The sequence below is a fragment of the Pseudopipra pipra genome, chromosome 5, assembly GCF_036250125.1.
Source record: "Pseudopipra pipra isolate bDixPip1 chromosome 5, bDixPip1.hap1, whole genome shotgun sequence".
Classification (NCBI taxonomy): Eukaryota; Metazoa; Chordata; class Aves; order Passeriformes; family Pipridae; genus Pseudopipra; species Pseudopipra pipra.
The window spans coordinates 75582858-75594244 of record NC_087553.1 but is presented as its reverse complement, the minus strand read 5'-3'; the positions used below and the strand labels follow the sequence as shown (position 1 = coordinate 75594244).

Here is an 11387-nt window from a genome sequence, read left to right as displayed (position 1 = left end):
AAACACGGCTGGGGGGGAATTGGGGCCGAGTGGGGGGGCACAGACTGGGGGGGTGGGGGGCATGAGGGTCCTGGGGGCTGCGGGGGGGGCTGGGGGTAATGGGGGGGGGGGTCTGAGAGCACGGGGGTCCCCGGGGGCTGCGGGGGGGGAGCACAAGGCAAGGGGGTCCCGAGGGGCTCTGGGGGAGCTCCCGGGGGTGATGGGGGGGTCTGGGGCTCGGGGGTCCTGCAGTGCTGCAGGGGGGGGTCCCGGGGCTCTGCAGAGGGGGGGTTGTGGCACGGGGGTCCCGGGGCTCTGGGGATGGTACTCTGGCGCTGGGGGGGGTCGCTGGTGCTGCGGGGGGGTCTCGCGGGGTGTGGGTGCAGGGGATCCCTGGGGGGCCCTGGCGGGGCCCCCCCTGTGCCGCACACGGGGCCGGGGGGGGATCCCGTGGGGGGATCGGGCCGAGGGTGGGGAGGGGGGTCGGGGTATCCCCAGGTGAGGGGGGGTCTCGGGGGGGGTGCGGGAGCCCCACGGGCGGAGCGGGAGGCGGGGGGAGACACAGGGGGATCCCGACCCCCCCCGGCGCCCCTCGGTCCTACCTGGCGCTGCGCTGGGTGCGGGGGTCCCGGGGGTGCCGGGGGGTGCCGGGGGGTGCCGGGGGGTCCGGGGGGTCCGGGAGGGTCCGGGGGTGCGGGGGGGCCCCGGCGCGGCCGCGCGAGCCCCGGCGGCGGCGATTGACCCGCATTGACGTCACTGCGTCATCAGGGTTCCCCTGGAAACACGCGGGGGCTAAAAATAGACCCCACGGGGGGGGCGGGGGGCGGGGCGGGGGGCGGCCCCCCCACCCCCGCGTCTGCCGCTATTCTGGGGACACGGCGGCAAATATAGAGCGGCCACCCCCGGCACGGGGGACACCCCCACGGAGGGGGGGACACGGGGGGGACACGGGGGGGCACCGACACGGGGGCATCGACACGGGGGACACCCCCACGGGGGGACACGGGGGGGCACGAGGGAGGCGGACACGGGGGGGACACGGGAGCGGCGACTCGGGGGGGGACAGACACGGGGGGCACCGCCCCGGGGGGGGACAACCGGGGCACGCCGGGACAGGGGGACACCGCGGAGCCGGGGACAGGGGGACAGGGGACATCGGGATGGGGGACACCGGGACAGGGCGACACGGGGGACAGGGGACAGTGGGACGGGGGGCATCGGGACAGGGCGACACGGGGACATCGGGACAGGGGGGGACTGGGACAGTGGGACAGCAGGACATGGGGGTACTGGGACACCGGGAACTGGGGACACTGGGACTGCGGCACACCGGGTCACCCGGGAACTGGGGACACTGGGACTGCGGCACACCGGGTCACCCGGCCGTGGGGACACCGGGACACTGGGAGAGGTGGGAGAGGACAGGGAGAGGGGAGGGGGACAGGGACAGGGACGGGGACAGGGACAGGGACGGACCAGGCGGGACGGTCACACACAGGGCGAGACTGGACTGGGATGGGGTTGGACTGGGACGGGACTGGACTGGGACGGGCTGGACTGGGATGGGGCTGGACTGGGATGGGGCTGGACTGGGACAGAGATGTACTGGGATGGGGCCGTGCTGGGTTGGAACTGTGCTGGGACTGGACTATATTGGGACGGGTTTATACTGGGATGGGGCTGGACTGGGACGGGTTTATACTGGAATGGGGCTGTACTGAGATGGGTTTATACTGGGATGGGGCTGTACTGAGATGGGTTTATACTGGGATGGGGCTGAACTGGGACGGATTTATACTGGAATGGGGCTGTACTGAGATGGGTTTATACTGGGATGGGGCTGAACTGGGACGGATTTATACTGGAATGGGGCTGTACTGAGGTTTATACTGGGATGGGGCTGTGCTGAGATGGGTTTATACTGGGATGGGGCTGTACTGAGATGGGTTTATTCTGGGTCAAGGCTGTGCTGGGATAGATCTGTATTGGGATGGGATCGTACTGGGAGGGAGCTGTGCTGGGATGAGTTTATACTGGGATGGATCCGTGCTGGGATGGAGTTGTACCGGGGTGGGGTTGTACTGGGACGGGGCTGTACTGGGTCAGGCTTATACTGGGAAGGGGCTGTACTGGAATGAATTTATACTGGTGCGAGGCTTTGGTGGGGTAGGGCTGTGCTGGGATGTACCTATACTGGGACAGGGCTGTACTGGGATGGGGCTGTACTGGGAGGGACCTGTACTGGGATGAGTTTACACTGACTGGGATGGATCCGTGCTGAGCTGGGGCCGTACTGGGATGGGGCTGTACTGGGATGGGGCTGTACTGGGACGGGGCTGTACTGGGACGGGGCTGTACTGGGACGGGGCTGTACTGGGATGGGGCTGTACTGGGACGGGGCTGTACTGGATTGGGGCTGTACTGGGATGGGGCTGTACTGGGACGGGGCTGTAGTGGGACTGGGTTGTACTGGAATGGAGCTGTGCTGGGACAAGGCTGTGCTGGGATTGGGCTGTACTGGGATGAGTTCATACTGGGACAGGGCTGTACTGGGATGGAGCTGTGCTGTGGTGGGCTTATGCTGGGATTGGTTCATACTGGGGTGGGTTTATACTGGGACTGGTTTATACTGGACTGGTTTATACTGGGATGGGTTTCCACTGGGATAGGTTTATACTGGATTGATTTACACGGGACTGGTTTGTATTGGGATGAGTTTATACTGGACTGGTTTATACTGGGATGGGTTTATATTGGATTGGTTTATATGGACCGGTTTATGCTGGGATGAGTTTATACTGGACTGGTTTATGCTGGGATGAGTTTACACTGGACTGGTTTGTACTGGACTGGTTTATACTGGGATAAGCTTTTTGTACTGGACTGGTTTGTACTGGGATGGGTTTATACTGGGATAGGCTTATACTAGACTGGTTTGTACTGGACCGGTTTGTACCGGACTGGTTTGTACTGGTTTGTACTGGACTGGTTTGTACTGGACTGGTTTGTACCGGACTGGTTTGTACTGGTTTGTACTGGTTTGTACTGGTTTGTACTGGACTGGTTTGTACTGGTTTGTACTGGTTTGTACCGGACTGGTTTGTACTGGTTTGTACCGGACTGGTTTGTACTGGTTTGGACTGGACTGGTTTGTACTGGTTTGTACTGGTTTGTACCGGACTGGTTTGTACTGGTTTGTACCAGACTGGTTTGTACTGGTTTGTACCGGACTGGTTTGTACTGGTTTGACTGGACTGGCTGTTCCTGTCGTGCTGCTTCGGAACCGGCAGGTGGCGCCATTTCACTTTCCCGTTCAGGCCGCGGGAGCCCAGAGTGACCAGTACAGACCAGTACAGACCAGTACAGAGCAGTACAGACCAGTATGGACCAGTATGGGCCAGTACAGAGCAGTACAGAGCAGTACAGAGCAGTACAGAGCAGTACAGAGCAGTATAGACCAGTATGGGCCAGTACAGACCAGTATGGCCCAGTACAGACCAGTACAGACCAGTACAGACCTGTACAGAGCAGTATGGGCCAGTACAGACCAGTATGGGCCAGTACAGACCAGTACAGACCAGTACAGACCAGTATAGACCAGTACAGAACAGTACAGACCAGTATAGACCAGTATGGGCCAGTACAGAGCAGTACAGACCAGTACAGACCAGTATAAACCAGTACGGCCCAGTACAGCCCAGTATGGCCCAGTACTGCTCTGCACACCCAGCAGCACTCCTGCACCCCACAAAGACCCCAGAACCCCCCAGATACACCCAGAAACCTGCAGGGACCCCCAGAGATCCCCAGGACCCCCCCAGACATCTCCAGGGACCCCCAAAGACTCCCAGAACCCCCCAATCCCCCCCCCCCCCAGCAGATGAAGTCAGAGACGTCCAGGGCCCCCCAAAGCCCACCCCAAACCCCCTGAGATGTACCCAGACACCCCCGGGACCTCCCAGAGCCCCCCAAACCCCCCAGATGGATCCAGGGATCCCCAGGGACCCCCCGAGCCCTCGCTGGGGCAGAGGAGGGGGGTCGGGCTGGGGACAGGGACAGGGACAGGGGACAGGGACAGCCCCTCCCCTTCCCCTTCCCCATCCCCACCCCCCGCCCTCCCGGTAATTACGATCGTTGTCCGGCGTTAATTATCGATCCCTCCGCTCCGTGTTAATTGGCTTCGGATTCAATTAGCGCTGCCCCCCCGGCCCCCAAAATCGATCCGCGGCGCGGGGACAGCGGGGACAGCCCGGGGGGGCACCCCCCGGGTCCCCACGGGGTTGGGGTGACCCCGGGGTCGGGGTGACCGTGGATTTGGGGTGAGGGGGAAGCGCAGCACCCACCGTGGGTGGTGGGCCCCCCCAAACATCGGGGTGCAGGTGGCAGTGGGGATCCCGCAGGGCTCTTCCTGGGGAGCTGCTGCCCCCCCCTCAGCCGGGTCAGTTTGGGGGGGCTGGGGTCAGGGCTGGGGTCAGGGCTGGGGTCAGGGCTGGGGTCAGGGCTGGGGTCCAGGGCTGGCACTCGGGGTTCAGGGTCGGGGGACACACTGGGAACCTGGGGTTGGGGTCCTCATTTGGGGTCCACGATTGGGACCCACAGTTGAGGTTCAAGGTCAGGACCCACTTTTGGGACCCAGGTTTGGGGTCTGGGTTTGGGTCCCGGGGTCTGTGGGTGGGACCCAGGGTTGGGGGTCGATGTCAGGGGCCATTCTGGGGGCCCAGTGTGGGGATCCAAGATTGGGGCCGGGTTTGGGGCCCAGGGCTGGAGGTCGATGGGTGGGACCTGCAGGTGCCCCGGGTTGGGGTCCAGGTTTGGGGTCCCCACTTGGCTCCCGGGGCTGCCAGAGGGGTTTGGCCCAGACTCTGCCCCGTGGCTGCTGCCCTCGGGTGCCCCCCAACCCCCCCAGCTCTCGGGATGGGGTCAGGGGTCCCAGGGCTGCACCCCCGTGGAGAAACAACCCCCCACCCCAGTGCTCGGGGTCCCAGCCTCGGTCCCTGGGCAGGGGGGTGACCCGGGGTCGGGGGGCGTGACCCCAGCACAGAGGGGACCCCAAAACACGACGCTTCACTACGTTTATTGGGCCTCTGCAGCTTTAAATACAGGCCGGGGTGGGGGGGGCCGCGGGGGGGCCAAGGCAGGGTGGGGGGACCGGGGGTGCCCCCCCCTCGGCACCCCCAGGGCTCGGAGCCCCCCCCCGGCTGCCCCCCCGGGAGGACGGGATGGGATGGGGGGCTCGGCAGTGGGGGGGGGGGGGGCGGTGGGGCCCCCCCGCAGCCCAGGGAGGGGGGGTGGGACCCCCCGCAGCCCCCCCCCCGCAGCCCCCCCGGCCCCTCAGCGGCTGTAGCCGAACTCGTCCGCGTCGTCAGCCCGGAAATCACCGTAACGCCACAGGTTCAGCTGGGAGGACACGGGTCAGGGGGGCACCCCCAAACACGGGGGGCAGCCAGGGGTACCCCCGAACACGGGGTCAGGGGGGAACCCCCAAACACGGGGGGCAGCCAGGGGTACCCCCAAACACGGGGTCAGGGGGGAACCCCCAAACACGGGTCAGGGGGGAACACCAACACGGGGGGCAGCCAGGGGCACCCCCAAACACGGGGAGATGCAGTCGGGGATACCCCCAAACACAGGGGGGTGCAGTCGGGGACATCTCCAAAAATGAGGGGGTTGCAGTGGGGGTGGGGGCACCCCCAAAAGAGGGGGGCTGCAATTAGGGTCACCCTGAGGGGAGGAAGGCTGGAGCAGGGTCACCCCCAAAATACAGGGGTGCAGTCAGGGGCCGTCCCAAAATGGGGGGCTGAAGTCAGGGTCACCCCCAAAAGGGAGTTGTGGGGTCACCCCCAAAGTGGGGGGTGGCTGCATCAGGGCCACCCCAGGGTAGGGGTCGCAGCCAGAGTCACCCCAAAATGGAGGGGCTGCTGTCAGGGTCACCCCCAAAGGGGGGAGGCTGCAGTCAATGTCATCCCCAAAACGGGGGGATGCAGAACCGTCACCCCAAAAAATGGGGGGGGCTGCAGTCAGGGCCACCCCAAAATGGGGGGGATGCAGCAGAGTCACCCCCAAACTGGGGGGCTGCACCCATATAACCCCTCGAGTTGGGGGTACCACTTCCAGCACACCCCGAGCCCCCCCGGTCTGGGGTCCCCCCCACTCACCCGGGCACTCTTGGCCGCCTCCTGCGCGTTCAGGTACTCGGTGATCTGGGGGCACAGACCGGGGTGACCCCGTGTCCCCCCCGCCCTCGGGGGGCTCTGGGGGGCACCCCGGGGACCCCCATCACGGGGAGACCCCACGCTGTGGTGGGGGGAGTGGAGGGTCCCCATGGAGGGTGGGGTGAGCCCCCTCCCCCCCAGCCCCTTCCCGGCCCCCCCGGGGCCGCCGCCGCCGCCGAGCCGGGATCGATGCGGCCGCGGCTGAGCCGGGATCGATCAGCGCCGGCGGGAGGGGGCAGGGACCGCCAGCACACCCCCGACACCCCCCGCACTCACCCAACTCCTGCCCAACACCCCCAGCACCCACCCGAGACCCCCCAGCAATCACCCACCCCCCAAAACACCCATTCACCCCCCCAGCACCTGGCCACCCCCCGCAAGACCCACCCTGCTCCTCCCAGCACCCCCCAGGCACTCACCCAACACCCCCAAGACCCTCCCCAGACCCCCGGCACCCCCTGAGCACCCACCCAAGACTCCCAGCACCCACCAAGGCCCCCCCAGGACCCCCACACCTCCTCCCACCCAACACCCCCAGCACTCCCCCCAGACCCCCAGCACCACCCAAGACCCTTGTAGCACCCACCCCACCCCCTCCCACCCCCCCAGGACTCCAGACCCCCCCTCCCCCCGCCCCGCACCCACCACTTTCTGGAACTGCCTCTCCTTGCGGGGCTCCACCATGACCAGCCCCTCCTTGACCAGCCCCAGCCCCACGTCGCTCTTGGAGTCGGCGAACTGGAGGGTGACGTGGGGGCAGCCCGGGCCCAGGTGCTCCACGTTGAGCAGGCACTGCGTGTTCTGGATGTCCCTCACCACGCTGTCCACGGCGTCCGCCCGCGCCTCCTCCTGCGCCACGGCTCGTCAGGGACCCCCGGCACCCCCCGCGCCCGTCAGGGACCCCCCGGCACCCCTCACACCCATCAGGGACCCCCGGCACCCCCCGCGCCCGTCAGGGACCCCCCGGCACCCCTCACACCCATCAGGGACCCCCTGGCACCCCCCGCGCCCGTCAGGGACCCCCGGGCACCCCCCGCGCCCGTCAGGGACCCCCCGGCACCCCCTGCGCCCGTCAGGGACCCCCCAGCACCCCCCGCGCCCGTCAGGGAACCCACGGCACCCCCTGCGCCCGTCAGGGACCCCCCAGCACCCCCCGCGCCCTCACAGACCCCCGCGGGCTTCAAGGACCCCCTCCCACCCTTGGGAACCCCCTGTGGCATGGGCACAGCACCCGCCGTGGGGTTGGGGGTAAGGGAGGCACAGCACCCCCCGTGGGGTTGGGGTGACCCTGGGATTGGGGGTAAGGGAGGCACAGCCCCCCCGTGGGGTTGGGGTGACCCTGGGGTTGGGGGTAAGGGAGGCACAGCCCCCACCATGGGAGGTGGGGCCCCCCTGCACACATGGGGGTGTGGGTGGCACTGGGGACCCCACGGGGCTCTTCTGGGGGTGCTGCTGCCCCCCCCCCTTGCCTGGGTCAGTCTGGGGGAGCGGGGGCAGGGTTGGGGTCAGGGTTGGGATCCAGAGTTGGGGTTCGAGGTCAGAAGCCTCTTTGAATCCCCAGAGTGGGGGTTCACGATTGGGACCCAGGGTTGGGGGCAGGTTTGGGGGCCAGGGTTGGTACCCGGGTTTGGGGTCCAAGGGTGGGTCTTGGGGTTGGGGTGCAGGTCTGGGGGTAATGTTTGGGACCCAGAGCTGGCGTTCAAGGTCAGAGGTAACTCTGGGGACCCAGGGTGGGGGAGCCACAGTGGGAACCCAGGGTTGGGGCCCAGGTCTGGGGGCCACAGTTGGACCCAGGGTTGGGGCCCAGGTCAGGACCCCCAGGGCCCCCAGCCCCACCCCGTACTCACGTCCTGCGGCACCTGGATGAAGGCAAAGGTGTACTCGGTGGCCTGGGGGGGCAACACCCGCGGGGAGAAGGCCGGGGGCAGCGGGGCCAGGCGGGACGGGGGCAACGTCTCCTTCTGCGGGGGGACACGGGGTCAAGGGGGACACCACGGGGTCAAGGGGCACACCAGGGGGGAGGGGACACCACGGGGGAGGGGACACCATGGAGGGGGGACACCATGGATGGAGGGATGGTGGATGGATGGGTGGATGGATAGATGGATGGGTGGTGGGTGGATGGTGGATGGATGGTGGATGGATGGTGGATGGTGGGTGGATGGATGGATGGAGGATGGATGGTGGATGGTGGATGGATGGTGGATGGTGGGTGGATGGATGGATGGATGGATGGATGGGTGGTGGGTGGATGGTGGATGGATGGATGGTGGATGGATGGATGGTGGATGGATGGTGGATGGATGGATGGGTGGTGGGTGGATGGTGGATGGATGGATGGTGGATGGATGGATGGTGGATGGATGGTGGATGGACAGGCGGACAGTGGATGGATGGATGGATGGATGGATGGATAGATGGTGGATGGTGGATGGATGGATGGATGGATGGATGGTGGATGGATGGTGGATGGATGGATGGAGGATGGATGGTGGATGGTGGATGGACAGTGGATGGATGGGTGGTGGGTGGATGGTGGATGGATGGATGGTGGATGGATGGTGGATGGACAGGCGGACAGTGGATGGATGGATGGATGGTGGATGGATGGAGGGATGGATGGATGGATGGATGGATGGTGGATGGATGGATGGATGGATGGATGGATGATGGATGGTGGATGGATGGTGGATGGATGGATGGATGGATGGATGGATGGATGGATGGTGGATGGATGGTGGATGGGTGGATGGATGGATGGATGGATGGATGGATGGTGGATGGATGGTGGATGGATGGATGGATGGATGGATGGATGGATGGGATGGTGGATGGATGGTGGATGGATGGATGGATGGATGGATGGATGGATGGATGGTGGATGGGTGGATGGATGGTGGATGGGTGGTGGATGGATGGATGGATGGATGGATGGTGGATGGATGGTGGATGGATGGATGGAGGATGGATGGTGGATGGTGGATGGACAGTGGATGGATGGATGGATGGATGGATGGATGGTGGATGGATGGTGGATGGACAGGCGGACAGTGGATGGATGGATGGATGGATGGTGGATGGATGGGTGGTGGGTGGATGGTGGATGGATGGGTGGATGGATGGATGGTGGATGGATGGATGGTGGATGGATGGTGGATGGACAGTGGATGGATGGTGGATGGATGGATGGATGGTGGATGGATGGATGGATGGATGGATGGATGGATGGATGGATGGATGGCGGATGGATGGTGGATGGATGGATGGATGGATGGATGGGTGGATGGATGGATGGATGGATGGATGGATGGATGGCGGATGGATGGTGGATGGATGGATGGATGGATGGTGGATGGATGGTGGATGGATGGATGGATGGTGGATGGATGGATGGTGGATGGTGGATGGTGGATGGACAGTGGATGGATGTGCTGATGGCTGGTTTGGTGGGTGGGTTGATGGTCCCCCCAGGCCCCCCCAGCCCCGGTGACACTCACGTTGCCGTAGTCAATGTAGAAGATGTGAACTTTGCCGCCCGACTCCACCTTCTCCACCCGGGCCCGGTACCTGCAGTGTGGGATTTCTGGGTGTCACCCCAAACTCCAGCGCTCCCTGGGCCAGCCCCGCCCCGGGGGGTGCAGGACCCCTGCTCACCATTCCCCATCGACGAACTTGGCGATGCAGAAGTCCCCTCGGCGCGGGGAGTACGACCCCTCCACGGGCGGGTGGGCGCCCACCTCGGCCCGCATGTTCTCCATCAGCTTCTCCAGCTGGGCACCTGGGGGGCGGCCCAATTCAGCACCTGCCCCCACCACATGTCCCAAACCTGGACCCCAACCCCAGTGTGACTCCAGAACCTGAAGCCGATCCCAAACCTGGAGCCCAACCCCAGTGCGACCCGAGAACCTCAACCCAATCCCAACCATGAACCCCAAACCTGGACCCAAACTCTGAGTCCCAAATGTGTCCCCCCAGACCTTGACCCTCAACCCCAGGTCCAACCACGGACACTAACTTCGGACTTCAACCCAGATCTCCAATGTGGCCCCTGATCCTGAACCCCAAGTCCCAACCATGGACTCAACCTCGGGTCCAACCCTGGACCCCAACAGTAGATCCCAAACCTGGACCCCGACCCAAACCTGACGCCCACTCTCAGTTCCAGAGGTGGCCCCTGACCCTGACCCTCCATCCCAGGCCCCAAACCTGGACCCCAATCCTGGGTCCTGAACAGGGACCTCCACCCTGGGTCCCAAAGATGGCCCTGGGGGGCGATGGGTGATCCCACCAAACCCACGAATCCTCATCCCACTCAACTAAACCCCCCCATGGCCAGGCTGGGGAGCACCCCTGGGTGCTGGTGGTCCCCAGGAGGGTCTCCAGGAGGGTCCCCCTGCCCCCGTACCCGTCTCCACGTCCTGCACGTAGAAGTGGAGGTCGTCGGTGATCTCGGTGACGAACACGGGCTTGTAGTTGGCCGTGCGCTCCTTCTCCTCCAGCACCGGCACCACCTCCTCCACCGGGGTCTCCTCGTAGTGGGACCACACCTGGGGGCACACGTGGGGTGGGGACATCCCTTGGGGTGGGGACATCCCTTGGGGTGGGGACGTCCCTTGGGTTGGGGACATCCCTTGGGGTGGGGACATCCCTTGGGTTGGGGACATCCCTTGGGGTGGGGACATCTCTTGGGGTGGGACATCCCTTGGGTTGGGGACATCCCTTGGGGTGGGGACATCTCTTTGGGTGGGGACGTCCCTTGGGGTGGGACATCCCTTGGGATGGGGACGTCCCTTGGGGTGGGGACATCTCTTGGGGTGGGGACATCCCTTGGGGTGGGTCCATCATCTCTTGGCACAGGGACATCCCTTGGGGAAGGGCCATCCATTAGGGTCGGGACATTCCCTGGGGTAGGGCCCGTCATCTCTTGGGGTGGGGATATTTCTGTGGTGAGGCCATCCCTCAGGGGGTGGACCCCTCTTGGGCTGTGGACATCCATCGTGGTGGGGCCACCCCTTGGTGTGGGGCCATCTACTGTGGTGGGGACCTCACTTAGCACGGGGGCGTCCCTTGGCACGAGGCCATCGCCTCTTGGGATGGGGACATCCCTCGGGGGGGACCATCTTTTGGGATGGGGCCATCTCTTTGGGATGGTGCCACCCCGGGGGGGTCCCAGCCCCCCCCTCACCTTCTCCTTCA

At 65.1% G+C, this 11387-nt stretch overlaps 1 protein-coding gene across 1 annotated transcript in view; it reads right to left on the bottom strand.

The window, feature by feature from the left end:
* Window positions 1–5038: 5038 nt before the first annotated feature.
* The window catches only part of SND1 (staphylococcal nuclease and tudor domain containing 1), a 59934-nt gene continuing 53585 nt past the window's right edge, over window positions 5039–11387 (bottom strand). The window contains exons 13-19 of the mRNA XM_064656917.1: window positions 10597–11032; window positions 9846–9969; window positions 9689–9758; window positions 8039–8152; window positions 6837–7040; window positions 6135–6179; window positions 5039–5376 (exon numbers count right to left, since the gene is read on the bottom strand). Of these exons, the coding sequence (XP_064512987.1) occupies window positions 5311–5376; window positions 6135–6179; window positions 6837–7040; window positions 8039–8152; window positions 9689–9758; window positions 9846–9969; window positions 10597–11032 (1059 nt within the window). The 3' untranslated portion in view covers window positions 5039–5310. The remainder of the gene's footprint in view (window positions 5377–6134; window positions 6180–6836; window positions 7041–8038; window positions 8153–9688; window positions 9759–9845; window positions 9970–10596; window positions 11033–11387) is intronic.